Source organism: Excalfactoria chinensis, chromosome 28 (genome assembly GCF_039878825.1).
Source record: "Excalfactoria chinensis isolate bCotChi1 chromosome 28, bCotChi1.hap2, whole genome shotgun sequence".
Lineage (NCBI taxonomy): Eukaryota > Metazoa > Chordata > Aves > Galliformes > Phasianidae > Excalfactoria > Excalfactoria chinensis.
In genome coordinates this window covers 29,923-48,974 of record NC_092852.1, presented here as the reverse complement: position 1 = coordinate 48,974, position 19,052 = coordinate 29,923, and the positions used below count along the sequence as shown (strand labels likewise).

At 55.2% G+C, this 19,052-nt stretch overlaps 1 protein-coding gene across 1 annotated transcript in view; it reads right to left on the bottom strand.

The window, feature by feature from the left end:
* LOC140263282 (ATP synthase F(0) complex subunit C1, mitochondrial-like) overlaps window positions 1–18,658 on the bottom strand; it is a 30,124-nt gene extending 11,466 nt beyond the window's left edge. The window contains 2 exon segments of the mRNA XM_072358108.1: window positions 15,969–16,031; window positions 18,623–18,658. Of these exon segments, the coding sequence (XP_072214209.1) occupies window positions 15,969–16,031; window positions 18,623–18,658 (99 nt within the window).
* Window positions 18,659–19,052: the final 394 nt, after the last annotated feature.

Below are 19,052 nucleotides of genomic sequence, written 5' to 3'. Positions count from 1 at the left end.
TTTTTTTTTTTTTTTTTTTTTTTTTTTTATTTTTTTTTTTTTTTTTTTTTTTTTTTTTTTTTTTTTTTTTTTTTTTTTTTTTTTTTTTTTTTTTTTTTTTTTTTTTTTTTTTTTTTTTTTTTTTTTTTTTTTTTTTTTTTTTTTTTTTTTTATTTTTTTTTTTTTTTATTTTTTTTTTTTTTTATTTTTTTTTTTTTTTTTTTTATTTTTTTTTTTTTTTTTTTTTTTTTTTTTTCTTTTTTTTTTTTTTTTTTTTTTTTTTTTTTTTTTTTTTTTTTTTTTTTTTTTTATTTTTTACTTTATTTTTTTTTTTTTTTTTTTTTTATTTTTTTTTTTTTTTTTTTTTTTTTTTTTTTTTTTTTTTTTTTTTTTTATTTTTTTTTTTTTTTTTTTTTTTTTTTATTTTATTTTTTTTTTTTTTTATATAGGGGGAGCTGGCTGTTCTCCGTGGTGCCGCCAGGGGGCGCTGTATCCCGCCCCATTTGACCACGCCCCCTTCTGCCCTTCCTCCTTTCCTTGTCCTCCATTCAGGCAGGCGGCACCACTGAGCGGAAGGGGGACACTCTATGCGCAGGCCCCGCCTCCATCTTTCCTCTCTGTGGTTCTTTCCGGGCGCGCGTGCGCACTCGGACCCTCCGCGCTTTGCCCGCTGCCGGTGCTCAGGTGAGAGGGGCCGGGGGCTGCGGGGTGGGGGGGGGGGGGGGTCTAGGGGGGGGTTTGGGGGGGTTTTAGGGGGGTTTGGGGGGGTCTGAGGGGGTTTAGGGGGGGTTTGAGGGGGCTTGGGGGGGCTTGGGGGGGGTTTTAGGGGGCTTAGGGGGGGTTTGGGGGGGTTTTAGGGGGGTTTGGGGGGTCCCATTGGTGCTGTCAGAGGGGATTTATGGGCCGCCCTAATGCGGGAAGCCATAAAAGCCTGAAGAGCGCCGCTATTAATTAAATCATTGTTATAATTAACTTTCATTCAAGGAAAATCAATAGAGAGGAGCCGGGCTGGAAGGAGCCCATCCATCCGTCCCTCCACTTGTCACAATGGGGGGGGTCCATCCCCACCCCCTCCCCCAACCCAATTCCCATTGCTGTCCCCCCATTATTACTCCCCCCCCCCACCCTCCTCCTCCCCAAGCCAATTATTTCCCTCCTCATTTACTTTTTAATCACCATTTTCCCCCATTTCCCCCCTTTATTCCCTGATTTAAGCCCCGGCTCCATCAGCCACCATTGACCTTAACGGCTTCAATTAAAGCTCAGTGTCTGCGTTCCCCCCCCCACCCCCCACCCCACAGGGGGGGGGGCCCATCCCCCTTCCCCCCCCCCCCCCCCCCTCCCCCTCCACCGTCGCTGTGTTAATGTCACCACGATGGCTTTGACCTTGGGATGAACGTCGGCTCCAAAGCACCGCAGGGACAGCGGCTGCTGAGCCCGTTGTGTGGGGTCTTTATGGGGTATTTATGGGGTGGGGGGTGATGGGGGAGGGAGGAAGATGGGGGGGTGTCACCCCCGGGGTGTTTGTCACTGTGGTGGTGGTCCCGACTGTGTCCCAGTGAGGGATGGGGGTGGGGATGGGATGGGATGGGATGGGATGAGGATGGGATTTGGATGGGATGGGATGGGATGGGATGGGATGGGTTGGGATGGGATGGAATGGAGTGGGGATGGGATGGGGATGGGATGGGATGGGATGGGATGGGATGGGATGGAGATGGGATGGGATGGGATGGGATGGATGGGATGGGGTGGGATGGGGATGGGATGGGATGGGATGGGATGGGATGGGATGGGGATGGGATGGGATGGGATGGGATGGGATGGGATGGGATGGGGATGGGATGGGGATGGATGGGATGGGATGGGTTGGGATGGGGTGGAATGGGATGGGATGGGATGGGGTGGGGATGGGATGGGTTGGGATGGGGTGGGATGGGATGGGATGAGATGGGGATGCGGATGGGATGGGATGGGGATGGGGATGGGATGGGATGGGATGGGATGGGATGGGATGGGATGGGATGGGATGGGATGGGATGGGATGGGATGGGATGGGATGGGATGGGGATGGGGTGGGATGGGATGGGATGGGATGGGGGTGGGTATGGGATGGGATGGGATGGGGATGGGATGGGATGGGGTGGGATGGGGTGGGATGGGATAGGATGGGGTGGGGTGGGGATGAGTTGGAATGGTATAGGATGGGGATGGGATGGGGGTGGGATGGAGATGGGGATGGAAATGGGGATGGGGATGGGATGAGATGGAGTGGAATGGAGATGGGATGGGATGGGGATATGATGGGATGGGGTAGGTATGGTATAGGATGGGGATGGGATGGGGGGTGGGATGGGATGGGATGAGATGGGATGGAATAGGATGGGATGGGGATGGGGATGGGGAGGGGATGGGGGTGGAGATGGGATGAGATGGGATGGGATGATGGTGGGATGGGGTGAAATGGAGATGGGATGGGATGGGGTAGGTGTGGTATAGGATGGGGATGGGATGGGGGTGGGATGGGATGGGATGGGGTGGAATGGAGATGGGATTGGGATGGGGTAGAGTGGGGATGGGATGGGATGGGGATGGGGGTGGAGATGGGGGTTGGATGGGATTGGGATGGGAATGGGAATGGGGACAGGAATGGGATGGGGACAAAAAGCTGGACACTTCCAGAGGGGCAGAGAGGATCACATCCGAAAGGTCAGGGATGGAAGGACAGAGGGACAGGAGTAGAGACAGAGAGACTGAGGGATGGAGGGACAGTAGGACACAGACATGGAGGGATGGAGGGACAGATGGACAGAGGGACAGTGGCGGGGGGGGGGGGGTGTGACACAGTGAGGACTCTGCTACAGCTGTGCACAGCTGGACCCCAACATCACCATCGCAGCTGCACACAGCTGGATCGGGGGGGGGGGGGGGAGCTCTGCCACATCTGGGCACAGCTGGATCCCAGCATCACACCATTCCACCTGCTCACAGCCCAGCTCCACTGCCACATCTGGGCACAGCTGGATCCCTGCTGGGGGGGGGGGGGGAGGGCAGAGGATGGTGCTGATCCAGTAACACTGAGACCGTTCCCATCTCTGCACATTGGGTGACCCATCGGACCCCCCCCACCCCACCCCGGACACAGAGCAGCACCTTTGGGCCTTGAGTGCTCCTTTACCACCCCACCCCCACCCCCAAAACACCAACAACCCCCCCCCCCTAATATCGGGGTGGCCCCGGGGCTCCCAACAGGGACATTCACTCGGTGCCACCGTCTGAAATACGACCCCATAAATCCCCGCCGTTGTGGCTCATTGCTTAATTAGCGCCTGAAACGAAGTGATTCAGAGGGGGCCCGATATGGGATGGCGTCATTGCGAGACGCTGGGATGGGAAGGAGGAACCACGGGGGGGGGGGGGTTGAATTTGGGGCGACTTTGGGGCTTTTCGGGGCTGCTGATGAAGGTGGGGTGGGATGCACCGAGGTCTGCACAGGGATATGGGGACACCAATACAACCTCCCCCCCAACCCTCCCCCCTGTGTGTCACCAAGGGTGTGGGGTCTCACTGGGGCTCTCTAGGGGTCCCTCTATCATCCCTATGGGGGCTGTGCCCCCCAACCCCACAATCTTCCCCCATTGAGGGACATTCTCCCACCCCAACCCCCCCCCCTTTTATTTTATGTCCCTTTTCCTTTTTTTATGACAAACTTCACTTTACGTCCCTGACATTTAGCAGCGGATCGGATCTTCCCTCCGGGACAGCAGGAAATGGAGATATTTATTGGGGTCGGGGGTTTGGGGGGGGGGAGCTGTGAGATTTACTCCTATGGTGCAGTGCCATTATGGGTCCATAATGCAATATGCAGTGCTATGGGTGGGGATATCCCTTTATTGGGGGGCTCAGGGATGGTGCGACCCCCCCCCACACACCCCCAAAAGGGCTGTGATGGGAACCCTGAGCCAGTGGGGATGCTCTGGTGGCAAATATGGGGTTGTGTCTGGGGACACATAGCCCCATATCCCTACAGCTCCATATCCTCATGGTCCCATAGCCCCATCATCCCATAGCCCCATCATCATCCCACAGCCCCATCATCCCACAGCCCCTTATCCCATTGCCATTTGGATGCCCATGAGCAGATGTTGGGGTGGGGGGACAGCCCCCATTACAGCTATGGGCACAAAGTTTCCCCACCCCCCACCCCGAACCTATGACAAAAGCTGAAGGTTTGGGGGGGGAAATCAATCCATCCCATATATTTCTCCCAATATTTTTCTGCTGTTCCTTTGTTCTCAGAGCAATGGGAGCTGAATGGATGGTCCCACCTGTGGGGGGGGGGTCTCCCCACACTGACCCCATTCTGGTCCCAATCCCCATCACCGTGTTGGGATGGAGAGATGGGGAGGGAGAAGTGAAAGGAGGGGAGGTGAGATGATGGGGGGGGGAAGGGGGTGTTATGGAGTGAGATGGGAATGGGGATGGTGGGTTTGGGGTGGGTGATGGGTTGTAGGATGGGTGAGCAGCCATGGGATGGGTTGGTGGGTTGTGGAGTGGGGAAATGGATGATGGGATGGGATGGATGGTGGTCCATGGGATTGGATGGTGGGTTGGGGGTGGGCAATGGGCTGTAGGATGGAGGGGTGGTTCATGGGGTGGGAAAGTGGCTCGTGGGGTGGGGTGTGTTGGGACACGAGATGGGGCAATAGGTTGGAGAAGTGGGATGATACGGAGAGCCAAGGATGGGATGGGATGATATAGGGTGAGACGAGAGGATGGGTGATGGGATGGATGCAATAGGGTGGAATGGGATGGGATGACAACTCATGCAGTGGGTCGGGAGATGTGGTTATGCCATAGGGATGGGACACAGACAGCTGGGAGTGCCCCATAGGGCAACAGCACGGCCGGATCTCTGCCCTATAGCCCTGGTGGTGAATGGGGTGGAAACCATCACGTCCCATTTTTGGGGCAACTGCTCCACCCTCCGGACTCCAACAGGAACGCAGCGACGTGGCCGCCCCTCCTGGGAGACCCGAACCCCTATAGGGTCCGTCCGACCCCCCCCCCCCTCAAATCCCCCGTCCCCATTTCAGCCCCTCGGGCGGTGGATTCTCTGATGGCTGATAAGGGCTGTGCTCACTGTGTTCTATGGGACACGTGGGTTCTTTCTTTGCCCAGTTCTCTCCAAATTCACCCCCATTTGGTAAACGCTACATTTTTTTCTCTCCATCTTCTCACATTTGTTTGAGAAGAGCCATAAAACGATGGGAAAAAGCAGAGATTTATGACACAACCAAGTGCTGCCCCTGCTCCATCCATCGCCCCCAACCACACATCCCCAATGAAGGACCCCAAAGCCAGGGCTGAGGATTTGCCCCCCATAAAGCAGCATTTGGGGGCCCCTTCTGAACCCAAAGTTGTTCCCACTGAGCCGAGAGATGGGATCCATTGCACCACAGAAGTGTGGGAAGGGGTCATAAAGACAACACGATGTGTGCCGCAAAATGGCTGGGGAGACCCATTTTGGGTAGAAAACAGGCAAAATGAGGCGTGTGAGGGGCTGTCTCCCCTTTCCCTGTGGGAGACGGAGGGATCAGTCCTTGGGGTGACCCCATTGGGGTGGGGATATCACCACTGCAGTGCTGGGGACCTCCGCATCCCCTCCCATCCCCTGATCCCTTTGGGGCCCATTGGGGACCTCTTTCCATCCCAACGATCCCACCTCGGCCTCGTCTACCTTCCGAGTACGGAGCAGCTGAGGGATGGTTTCCATGGCAACCCGCACGGAAAAAAAATTACATCTGCATTTCTCCATTTGGGGTTAAGGCTGCAATTTGTATGCAGGAGGGCGAGCGGCGCCTGAAACCCAAGCAGAAAATCCAACAGGAGGAGGCAGGAGGGGATAGAAGGGAGGTGGGAGCAGCTTGCAGCCCCCCCTCTTATGTAGGGCTGCCTCCCCAGTGTGGATGGGATGGGGATGAGGTAGGGAAGGGGACAAAGGGGGGGTGGGGGAGAGATGCATTGAGGTGTTTAAGGAGAGAGGAGTCCTCGTCCGTCCTTCGCATCCATCCATCTGTCCTTCCCTTCCTTCTGTTGTTATCCATGTAGCTCACATCCGCTTGTCCTTCCCGTCCATCCATCCATCCTCATCCATTTCTCCTTCCTTCCTGTCTGTCCTTCTCATCCGTCTGTCCTTCCAACCTTCTATCCTGTCTATCCACCCTACCCACCTTTCCCATCCCTCTGTGCCCTTCCTGCCCACCCATCCTTCCTCTCCACCCCTCCTTTCTGTCTGTCCTTCCTCTCCATCCATCCATCCATCCATCCATCCATCCGTCCGTCCGTCCGTCCATCCATCCATCCATCCATCCATCCATCCATCCATCCATCCATCCATCCCACTTGTCCGTCCTTCCAAGTCCATTTATCCATCTTTTCTCCCCATCCATCCCTCCTTATCCTTCCATCCTACCAATTTATCCCTATTATCCATCCATCCTTCCCATCCGTTTCTCCTTCCCATCCATCCCTTCTCTCTCCCCATCCTTTCCATCTATTCTGGTTATCAGGGGGGCACTGGGGCTGATCCTGCCCATCCCATTGCCCCCCTTTCATTTCCCCATCCCCTTTTCCCCCCTCCCATCCCTTTCACCTCCACCATCAAGGTCAAGGATACCCCGATTACCTCTACTCACCCCATTACCCCCCCATTGCTGCCATAATGGGAACCGACCCCCCCCCAATGACACACAGGTGACACCGCAGACCCCGGGTTGACGCCATAGGGTGACACCACGCTACCCACATCCCATTGCTGGCAGCAGCCCTGCTTGCACAGCGGTGATTTATGGGCTCCTGGCAGCCCCCCGCCCGCCGTCAGCCTTTGTCTGAGCTCAGCGCTGCGGTCCTTTGTCCTCACGGTGCTTTGTCACCGCTGAGATTTCCCTCTTCCTGGATTTGGGGACACGGTGGGGACATTGCCAGGCATGGGGTGGTGGTGGCAGCGGGGTTGGAAGGTGTTGGGATGTCAGCAGGATGCGGCCCTGATACTGTGGTGAGGGGCAATGCCACCCCCAGCCCTCCATCCCCCCTATGGGATCCACCGGGGATAGGATCTGTTGGGATGAGGTCCTTTGGGGATGGGATTCAATGAGGATGGGGTCCATTGGGGATAGGGTTGAATGGAGATGGGGTTGAATGGGGATGGGGTCCTTTAGGGATGGGGTTCAATGGGGATGGGGTCCATTGGGGGTGGGGTTGAATGGGGATGGGGTTGAATGGGGATGGGGTCCATTAGGGATGGGGTTCAATGGGGATGGGGACCATTGGGGGTGGGGTTGAATGGGGGGGGATAGGGTCCTTTAGGGATGGGGTTCAAAGGGAATGGGGACCACTGGGGGTGGGGTTGAATGGGGATGGGGTTGAATGGGGATGGGGTCCATTGGGGATGGGATTCAATGGGGATGGGGTCCATTGGGGATGGGGTTGAATGGGGATGGGGTCCATTAGGGATGGGGTCCATTGGGGATAGGATTGAATGGAGATGGGGTTGAATGGGGATGGGGTTGAATGGGGATGGGGTTGAATGGGGATGGGGTCCATTAGGGATGGGGTTCATTGGGGATGGGGTCCATTGGGGAAGGTGTTCAATGGGGATGGGGTCCATGAGGGATAGGGTCCATTGGGGGTGGGGTCCTTTGGGGATGGGGTTCAATGGGGATGGGGTCCATTGGGGATGGGATTCAATGGGGATAGGGTTGAATGGAGATGGGGTTGAATGGGGATGGGGTCCATTAGGGATGGGGTTCAATGAGGATGAGGTCCATTAGGGATGGGGTTCATTGGGGATGGGGTTGAATGGGGATGGGGTTGAATGGGGATGGGGTTGAATGGGGATGGGGTTCAATGGGGATGGGATCCATTGGGGATGGGGTCCAATGGGGATGGGGTCCATTGGGGAAGGTGTTCAATGGGGATGGGGTCCTTGAGGGATAGGGTTCATTGGGGGTGGGGTCCTTTGGGGATGGGGTCCATTGGGGATGGGATCCATTGCGCGTGGGGCCTATTAGGGATGGAGTTCACTAGGGATAGGATCCAGCTGGGATGGGTTCCATTTGGGATAGGATCCATTTGGGATGGATTCCATTTGGGATGGGACCCATTTGGCGTGGTGTCCATTAGGGAAGGGGTCCACTGGGGATGAGTTGCATTTGGGATGGGTTCCAACAGGGCTGGGGTCCATTGGGGATGGGTTCCAATGGGGATGGGGTCCAATGGGGTTGGGATCCAATGGGGTTGGGGTCCAATGGGGTTGGGGTCCATTGGGGATGGGGTCCAATGGGGTTGGGGTCCAATGGGGATGGGTTCCAATGGGGATGGGTTCCAATGGGGTTGGGGTCCATTGGGGATGGGGTCCAATTGGGATGGGGTCCATTGGGGATGGGTTCCAATGGGGTTGGGGTCCATTGGGGATGGGGTCCAATGGGGATGGGATCCAATGGGGATGGGGTCCAATGGGGATGGGTTCCAATGTGGTTGGGGTCCAATGGGGTTGGGGTCCACTCAGGAAGGGATCCATTGGATGGATCGGATGGGGATCCATTTGTGTTGGAGCCCCCCACAACACAGAGGAGCAGCAATTGAAGTGTCATCCCCACACCCCAGGGGCACACACATCACTATGCCTCCCAAGGCCCCAAATTTGGCTTTTTTTCACCCAAAACATGCACTGATCTCTTTTATCCCCAAAAGTGCCCCAAAGCTGCTACAGATAGAGACCAACAAAAGAGTTGCCCCAAATCCCCTCCCAGACATTGTTATCCCTGGGGTGAAATCCTCCATTTCTCCCCCAAAATGCCTTTCTCCCCCCCCCCCCCCCCTTGGACTGGTGGTTACTGGTGGTTACTGGTGGTTACTGGTGGGCAGTGGTCTTTATGCTGCCCTATTTCTATAGCTCTGATCAGAGATTGAATGACAAAAGAGCATTTTTCCCCCTCAATTTTTCCAGGAGAATATTTTTCTCCACCCATTTTTTGAGGCTGGAAGTTCCCCCCCCCCCCCTCCCAAAAAATAGGGTCATTTTGGGCTTTAAAAGCCCCAAATTTGGCTATTTTCAGCCTCAAGGTGGAAAAGATTGAGGAACACCGACAGGTCTGATCCCAACACTGTTTCCTATTGCAGGAGGGATGACGTCGCACCCCGTTACCATTGGGGTCCTTTTGGGTTTGGGGGCAATGCTTAAAACAAGCAGTTCTGCATTGCCAAAGACCCCCAAATCCCCCCAGTCTGCCCCCAAAAGGTCTTTGCTGTGCAGGGATGGGGGGGGGGGAGGGTGATCCATCATCTTTATGTCTCGCTGTAACCGACACAGTGCGCTGTGTTTTATATGGGATCCCTTTGGGTGAAGGGGGGGGGGGATTTTGGGGTGGGTTTTGTTGGTGTTTTGGAGAAAGGGGGGGGGGAGAAAGAGTCATAAAATGAATATAAGAATAAGAATAAAGTTCCGAATCACCTGGAAGAAGAAAACAGGAGGTAATGAGAACCACAGAGATGGTCCATAAATGAGGAGGGGGAATAAAGGCAAAGGGAGGAACCACGGCCCTTAAACCCTCATTCTGCCCCATAGATGTTGTGGGAAATGTTTGGTGAATGCAACCGAAATGCTGCGATCCCAAATGGGGGAGGAACGTCCCAGCTTTGACCCAATGGGAGATCCTAAAGCGATCCCCAAATGGGGGATCTTCTATTGGTGGAGATACAGAACTGAATCCCACAAATGGAGACCCCAAATTAGTGGGGAAATGTCCCCGAATCCCCACAATGGGGACACATCACTTTGGTGGGGAAACGGCATTGAATCCCTTAAATAGAGACCCCAAATTGATGGAGATTCAGCCCCCAAATGGGGGAAGCTCGTATTGATGGGGATGGAGAACTGAATCTCCCAAATGGAGACCCCAGATCGATGGGGAAACAGCCTCACATCCTCCAGAAACAAACCCTGAGAGGTGGGGGGGGATGGAGGGGTGGGATCTGGGGGGGGGGGGGGTGGGATCTGGGGTGACTACAAAGGGGATCTGGGGGCAGTGGGGAGATTTGGGGTGGAGGCTGTGGGGGCAATAGGGGGAAACCGGGGTCGGGGTTGAGGGAGGATTTGGTTCGGGGATTGTGGGGGCAATGGGGAGGTTTGGGGAGGGGGCTGTGGGTCAGTGGGGGGGGGGTTAGGAGGGTGAGTGTGGGGGGGTTGGGGCGGGGGCTGCAGCGCAGTGCGGAGCGGCTCTGCAGTGGCGTTTGGCAGCGGTGCGTATCGACAGGGGGAGCGATGCCGCTGCGGATCCGCAGATCGCACCGCACAGCGACGCCGCGCAGCCCCCCCCCCCCCCCCCCCCCGGCACCCCCAGGTCCTCCCCAACCCCCCCCCCCATCCCCTCGCCCCCTACCCCCCCCCAGCACCCCTTCCTTAATCCTATTATTGGGGGTAGGGGTCTTCGAGCACTGCAGAGAGCTCTGGGGTGTCCTCATCACAATTAAACCGATCGAGGGGGGGGGGCAATTTTGGGAAGGGGATGGGGGGGAGAACCTTTAAATCACCCCAAAAAGAGGGGGGGCTAAGGGGGGTGAATAACACCGACAGATCTGGAGCACAACGCAGAGACCTGAGGACACCCGGGGGACGGGGGGGGGGGTCTCAATGACAACAAATGGAGCGTGAGAGCCCCTGGGGGGGGGAAGCGAGGGGGGGGGGTGGTAATGGCTGGAAATGGAGCTCTGCTGCAGTGCAATGCAAAGGGCCGAACGCTGCAGCGCTGCTCTGTGCCGTGCAGAGCCACCGGGTTGTGGGTTTGGGGTGAAATCTCCCCCCATCCAACCCCCCCCCCCCCCACACACACACATACACATACACAGCCCCATCTCTGCCCCCCAAGGATGAAAAGGACAAGAGAAGGGGCTGTATGGTTGTATTTTATGTGCTGCTCTAAAGGAAAGCCATAGAGGGAATGGGGATTTGGGGTGCTGGGAGGATGTGAGGCTGTGCAGGAGGGGTCACCTTTGCAGGATGCATCTTCCAGCCACAATCCCCCCCCCTCCTTCCCCCTCTCCTCTCGCAGGGCTCTATTGGCTGCTGTGTGCTCAGAGCTCAGACTCAGCTTTATGCATCCAAAGGGGGGCGGTTGGATTTGTAGGGATGGTGGGGGGGAGGTGGATGAAGCCGAGGGGCCACAATGTGCTGGGAGCCCTCCCCATCTCCCCCCCCCCCCCCCCAAGCAGTGCCGGCCCCTCTCCCCATCAATGGGGCGCGCCGGGCTCTCTGCCTGCAGCCCGGCCTGTTGCAGCTCGCTCCCTGCATACTTTGCAGATGCGTCGGTGCAGCTTTGCTCCCCTTTGGGGCTCTGCGTGGCACTGCGGCTGCAGATCAGACCCCATTTATATCCCCCCCCCTCCCCGTTCCCCACCCCAACAGCAAATTGCCCTCTGAGCCCTTTTCTCCCTGCATGTTGCAGGCGTTCCCATCAGGATCTATAGGGCAGGAGGGTCCTATGGCCGCTCGGTTTGGGTTTTTAGGGGTTTCTTTATCCTGGAGATCAGACAAAAACACACTAAGAAACAACGAAAAGCATCTCTCTATGGGCCGATGTTCAGCCACGGTGAAGCCGTCGGGCCACAACCGCTTCTCCTCCGCGTTAATCGGTCATTAACGACGTGATGAAATTCAAACAGGTTTCGCTCCGTGGAAAGTCCGTCTCGCCTTTCAGTAAACTCTGTGTTGGTTTCATTGGCTCTAATTTGCATGAAAACAATTATCCAGCCGCGTTCCGCCTCTGGAAAAGGGTTAGGAAAGGGATGGAAGTGTCTGGAAGGAGAAAAGGAGCCGTGAATCACAGCTGGGATGTGGCTTTGTGCCTCTTCCACCGCCGCTCCCAGCGCAAGGAGGTCCCTCCATAGGACAGAAGGGGAACGGGGAGATTGAATCCCCATCCAGTTCGGGGATGGGGGTGTCCCTATGGAGGTGGGTTGTGGGTTGGGTCCACACGTCTCCAAAGAGGGTTTGGATGAATGGAGTGGAGGGAGAAAAACACGGCCTCCATCCCTTAAAGGGAAGGAATTGGGATGGAGGAGCATCGAATCGGAGTCGCTGCGTCTCCATCGCCTCCAGCCTCGCTGCGCCCTCTGCAGCCCCTGAGATGGCAGCAGAGCAGTGGGACGCGGAGCCCGAAATCACTGCAGGGCAATGGGACACGACCCTAAGAAATCACTGCAGGGCAATGGGACACAACCCTAAGAAATCACTGCAGGGCAATGGGACACAACCCCCCTTAGATCACAGCAGAGCAGCGCCGTTTCCACCCTAGCTTTACAAATAATACATTAATAATAATAGTAATAATAATAAAAGGCCTGCACAGCACAACACAACACAAAAACAGAACAGGAGTCCCCTCGGGTTTGGGTCGGGGTGAAGGTCAGGCCATAAATCAGAGCAGGCTGCTGAGTGGGGGAAGTAGAAGGGAATCCCCACGGCGCTGTGGTTGGAGCTGCCCTCCACTCGGGGCCAATGATGGGGACTGCAGAGCTGTCCCATGTGCCCCCAAATTGTTGGGGACGTGGCCACCCACCCTCAGTTTTGGCATGGCAGGTGGCATCGCGCTGTCGACTCATCCAAGTGTTCAGCCATCGGGTTTTTAATGGGGGGCTGGGGGGTGGGGAGGAGGGGTATTTTCCTGGAGCTCTCCCCCAATCCCGCATTGGGATGCAGTATTTAGGAGCGTCCCAGCCGACTTGCTTGCAATGCTCCTTGCTATGCGTTCTGCGGTCACTAGATGGGGAGATAGCACGGAGCTCCGCGCTGCTGCTGCAGCTCCTCCGGCCCCGCACCCAGACAGCAGAGTCCCCGTGTGCCCATCGGGATGCGGGCTGTGCTCCTGGGCACCTCCCAGCCCTACCATCCCGCTGATGGAGGTGGGGGAGGCTATGGAGGGTCGACCCCCCCCAACCCCAAAACGAGCCAATTTCTGCCTAGCACTCAGCGGGAGGAGCTGCAGGAGGCTCACAGCGGGCTCCACCAGCCTCCTCCTTCCTCTCCGTTTGACGAAGGCACACAAAAAAACCCCAAACGATTCCTGATGGAGGACTCCAACCCAGCCCCCCCCCCCCCCCCCAACTCTGCCCCCCTTCTTCTTCCCCATCTCCCCCATCTCCCACATCCCACCAGGGTCCCCAACTCGGTGCACGGACCCCTCCTGGCAGAGCCGTGAATGAGTGACCGCAGCCGTATCTCCCGGTGCCAGCGGAGTCCTCTCTCTCTCTCTCTATCTCGCCTCCCCAGGCATGAGTTATAATGTGCAATAAAAAGAAAATCAGTGCACTGATGCCAGTTAGTGTGACTAATCCAAGACCCAGCCTATTAACTGGCGAGCGGAGCATCCGTCTCGGCTCTCGTTAGAAACTCAGCCAACTACCCAGGGATAAATCTTTCAGCACATGTGGGAGTGCAGCTCAGCAGGCAGAGCAGCAGGGAAAGCGGTGGGGTTTTGCTCCAGGAGTCGGATCCAGAGCTCTTGAGGAACCAAAGGGTGTTCGGGATCTGTTGTTGGTGAGCAAAGATGGGTGCTGGGCCTGGTTTTGGGGTGGGAATGGGGAGAGGAAGAGGCTTTGGAGAAGCATGGAGAGACCTGGGAGCATCCAACACAGGCAAAGATGGAGAAGGGAAACTGAAGCATGCTGCAGTCAGAGCCCAAGCAGTGCTGGATGGCATCCCATCACCAATGGCATCTCATCATCAATGGAACCCCATCACCAATGGAATCCCATTATCAATGGAACCCCATCACCAATGGAATCCCATTATCAATGGAATCCCATCACCAACAGGATCCCACACCAGCCCTATCCCATCACCAGTAGAACCCCATCACCAATGGAACCCCATCACCAATGGAACCCCATCACCAACAGGATCCCACACCAGCAGCATCCCATCACCAATGAAACCCCATCACAAATGGAATCCCATCATCAATAGAATCCTATCACCAATGGAACCCCATCACCAGCAGCATCCCATCACCAATGGAACCCCATCACCAACAGGATCCCATCACCAACAGGATCCCACACCAGCCCTATCCCATCACCAGTAGAACCCCATCATCAATGGAACGCCATCACCAATGGAATCCCATCACCAATGGAATCCCATTACCAATGGAATCCCATCACCAACAGCATCCCACACCAGCAGCATCCCATCAACAATGGAACCCCGTTACCAATGGAACCCCACCACCAACAGGATCCCACACCAGTAGTATCCCATCACCAATGGAACCCCTTCACCAATGGAACCCCATCACCAATGAAATCCCATTATCAATGGAATCCCATCACCAACAGGATCCCACACCAGCAGCATCCCATCACCAATGGAACCCCATCACAAATGGAATCCCATCACCAACAGGATCCCACACCAGCCCTATCCCATCACCAATGGAACCCCATCACCAATGGAACCCCATCACCAATGGAATCCCATTATCAATGGAATCCCATCACCAACAGGATCCCACACCAGCCCTATCCCATCACCAGTAGAACCCCATCACCAGTAGAACCCCATCACCAATGAAACCCCTTCACCAATGGAACCCCATCACCAACAGGATCCCATCACCATCACCTGAAGGACACAGCAGCTCCGCCGTGGCTCTGCCTCTCCAGCACGTGCCCTTATTTGCTTTATCTTCAGCTCTCTCCATTAATTTCAGCGTGATTTATGAGGATGTGTTATTTATCTTTTTCTCCCTCCTTTGCCAGGCTGGAATGGAAGGTCCACACCTTTTTATAGTGCAATAAAACTCACAAAATGAAGATGATTTTGTGAGGTTTTCCAGCCACAGGAAAGGAAAGGGATGTTGCCAAAGGGGAGCTGGAGTCCTGGGATGGCGCAGCAGCTCACGTGCATCACCCATCTGGATCAACACCTGGAGATACGTGGTGGCATTTAGCAGAAGATTACTGTTAACTGTGATGCAGGTAGACGTGGGCTCTCGTGCCTCAGTTTCCCCCTGGCCCCATTCCTTTGGGTGTTGTCCCTTGGGGACTTCTCTTCAAATGAAGGCTGAGGAGATGATGGGGAGACCTCTTAACCCAGGAACACCCCACACTACACCCAACCCAAAGCCACTTCAATTGGACCTGCATGTCACTCCTGCAAATCCCAAAGACGTCCTGAACCCCTCCTGCCAAAAAACTCTGCCTCCAAACGTTGCCTTTGTCTCAAGCTAAAGAACACCTCCTGCATTCCCTCCCCAGCTCCAGCAGTGGTGTGGATTGGTTTCCAGATGACCTGAGCTTTATGGGAATACTTTGCTGTTAAGCTGCCGTGCCAGCACTGCTTGGCCACATGGGTTGATTTAACAGCACCTCATGGCTGCTTAATGTAAAGTGATCGCGCACCGACTTCAGCTAAATCAATAGAAAGCAGGTCGGAATCAATGTGAAAACACCCAGATCCAGGGCCTGGGAACTGTAAATCGATATTAAAATCTCATGGTGAATTAAATGGGTGCAGTCTGGAGGGGAGAAGGTGAGTTCAGATTCCCCAGAGCAGTTCCAAGTTTGGCCAAAGGACCTCGGATGAGTATGAAGGCTCTGATGCCAACTGGGAGACAATGTGGGGCTCTGGAGGGGCAATCTGGGGGGGCACAGCAGGATTGGTCTCAGCTGAATGCAGGGAGCAGCAGCGTTGGGTGGGATCTGAGAGGAATCTCAGTTGACGTCAGGCTGTTGGAGATGGCCAAGGCTGGAAGACCTGAAGGATGGGGATGTTAACTATAGAGTCACCCGATGCTGTGATGCTTCTGTGATCCTACAGCTCTATGATTCTGTGATCCTGGGCTTGAACACCATCCTTATGTCCCAGATACAGAGCAGACCTCACCACCAACATTACGTTGGCCACCAATTGGGGATGGTTCCCAACTCACCTGCACATCGCAGCAGGGCAGGGAGTCGGGAGTGAGGAGGACCCACACCTTCTTGGAAGCGAGCTGCAAAATCCCACACATGGGGAGATCTTTTTGCAGCCCCCCCCAACTCCCAGCCATGGCCATGGGGAGCTGCATCCCCAGGGGAGCTGGCCCTCATCTCTTGGCCAGCGCTCATCTGGCACAGTGACGTGCGTGCAGTCGCCGTGTCGAGGATCTGGAGCTTCTCCAAGCTGATGGTTCTCATTTTGCTGTCAGCTCCTTGCCAGCATCCGGCCTCCGAGAGCAAAAGGGGGGGCGCAATGGCTTCATCCTGACTGTGCTGAGCACCTCCTTCCCCAGGCTGAGTTTACCCCATCTGCCTGCTTGATTTTTGGTTGTTGTTCCAAGGAATGCAGCTCAGAGGTTGAGATGTGCGTGCAACCCCACCGCCACCGAGGGTGCACGTAGTTCTTGGCATTGTGGGACCGCAGCGTGCTGAGGCTTGAGGCTGTTGCACATGCACTGTGCCATGCATGAGGTGTTGCACCACCAGGGTTGCACCATGCATTCAGCATCAATGCAACATGGGCACCGACACAACCGGGTGCCATCGCTGCGCTCTCCCAGTGGGGACCCCAAATCCATCCCTGCGCTCAGTAGGGTCACCCACATTCCCTCCTTTCATTAACATCAGTGGGATGGATGAGGTTTGGGTTGGCCCTGAGCAACCTGACCTTGGAAGAGAGGCCGATGGAGGCCTGAGCTACACGGGGCCGTTCCATCTGCACGCTGCGCCGCTCTCGCCTTGTAAGGATGGATGGTTGGATGGAGATAATAAAGCCCAGGAGCATTAAATCTTTGCCACGACACCGTCCGCACCGCCGCATCCACCGGGCTGAAAGGGCTATATATGTTTTTCATAATTTGTAATTACTTTTTTACAGTTCTCTCCCATAACTCTGTCCATCATCTGGGTCAAAATATACAAGGCGTGTGGGAAGGAGGGTCGTAAAAACGTGAAAACAAACAGTTTGTCTTCGGGGAGATTAACACACAGTTAAAAGACCCATTTTAACACCCTCTCCATGCCGCCAGCCAATTAGGCGATATAATGGGCTCCACTTGATATTTGAGTTTTATTTTATTTCGCAACGATACCGACGCACTTAATTGCAAACACATGATCCCTAATTGGCGGCGGTGTCATCCTCGAGGTATGTGGTTTATGTAAGACAGCCACGATTTGGGGTTAATATGGAGGAGATTGGGCAACGGGATCCTCTCTGAAATGCGATCCAAACGTATCTTGGGTGGAAAGTTGGACCCGAAGGGCAGGAGTGGTTCCATGGTGAAGGACTTTGGAGAATGAATGGGAGGCAGTGTGTGTGGATTCTCTGATGCCTTTAGAGGGTTGAGGGTCCTCCCGACTGCCTCTGAACTGCATGAAATTCGGCGGATCCAAATGGTGGATGGAAGCGGATGAGGAGCTGAACGCTGCTGGGCTGATGGGGAGCGGTGCTATCACAGCCACGGGGGTGGGGAGTGGTTCTACCCCCAGGAGAGGAAGCTGCAAACCATAACGGGTGGTGAAAGTGATATTTTTGGAAAGTTGGCCCGGGCTGATGCTGCTGGAATGCGGCTCCTCACGGCGAGTGACAAAGAGGAATTATGCTGGGACTGAAGCCGACTTTTCTTCGCCCTCTTGGCAGGCTGAGACGTGGTGATTTCTTTGGATGAGGGCAGTCCTGGCCCCTTCCCACCCCTACAAGTGGTGGTGTTGCTTGGGGTCTGCATCGCCCTGCCCCATGCCACCCTCCTGTCCCCACACCCAGCCCCACATCATTCCCAGCTATAGGGCTTGCTCCAAGCTGTGGGGCCATCACCCCCCCCTTCACAGGGGCTTTCTGCTGTGGATTTCTCTCTGTGCTCGGAATGAATGCATCCCATGCAGGGCAGACCTTGGCTTTTTCTTCTACACACCAATGCTGGTTCCTAAAGTCCTTTCCCCATCTGACCAGTCGGGAGCTCCCACCCATACTGAGAAGTCTGGGATGGAGAGAAATGACCACAAGGGACCCAAAGGGGGAAGAGGGGGTCGTAGTCCTGTGGCATTGCCATGTGCTGTGGATTTGGGGTCCTCTCTCTGTCCTAGCCATACAGACCCATTGTGGGTTGTGTCTGAGAGCAGAGAGAGCTTGGGGAGGGGGCTGCAGCATGAAAAGGAAATGGAAAAAAAAATCATATGGGAGGAGAGGAGGGAAAAGAAAAAAAAACACATTAGGAAAATGAAAGCAGCTGATGACTAAATTGCTTTGGTGAAACATCTGCACAGCGTTACGGACACGGCGCTGTCTTCAAACCAGACACTCCGCTCCGCTTCGCCTCTCCCAGCGTGCGCGAGCCCTCCTCGCCCTCCTGCTCAGCTCTAATGAAAGCAGCAGCTTTATAAATTGCAGCTGGGAGGGCTGGGGTGGGAATTTGCCTGACTTAATGGTCCTCCTTTTAGCCAAGGCTTTGGCGGCTCCTGCAGAGGGGAGGGGAGCGCATACAGGCCCCTGTGATGAGGGGGGAGATGAGGGGACAGGATGGGGAGCAGATGCATTTCCATCTCTTGGTGGCACTTCTGGCACCTCCTGGCCATCCCTGGCCGTGAGTCATCTGCTGGGCATCACCATCACTATCATCACCACCATCGTCATCATCGTCATCGTCATCATCAGTGGGGGCTCAGCATGGAGCTGGGAGGAAAGCTGCACAGAACCACATGTCAAAAGAGCCACTGAGGTTGGAAAGGTCCTCCCAGACCACCGAGTCCAACCCCAGCCCACCCCCACCACACCCGAGGAGCCACATCCCCATCTTGGCTGGCTCTCCTCTCCCCCACTGATGGATCATTTTTGGGGCTGTAGATCCAATGAGCTCCTCGATGTCTCCTGAGATTCAACCTGAGCTGGAACTGGGTCCAGCAGCAGGTGACCCCTCCTCAGATGGTGCAAGCTTTGCTCCTGAGCAAAGGGATGCTGAGCATCACAGATGCAGCCAACCACATCCAGATGGGATTTCGGGATAGGATTGCTGCCTCGGATCATCCCCGACCCCCCA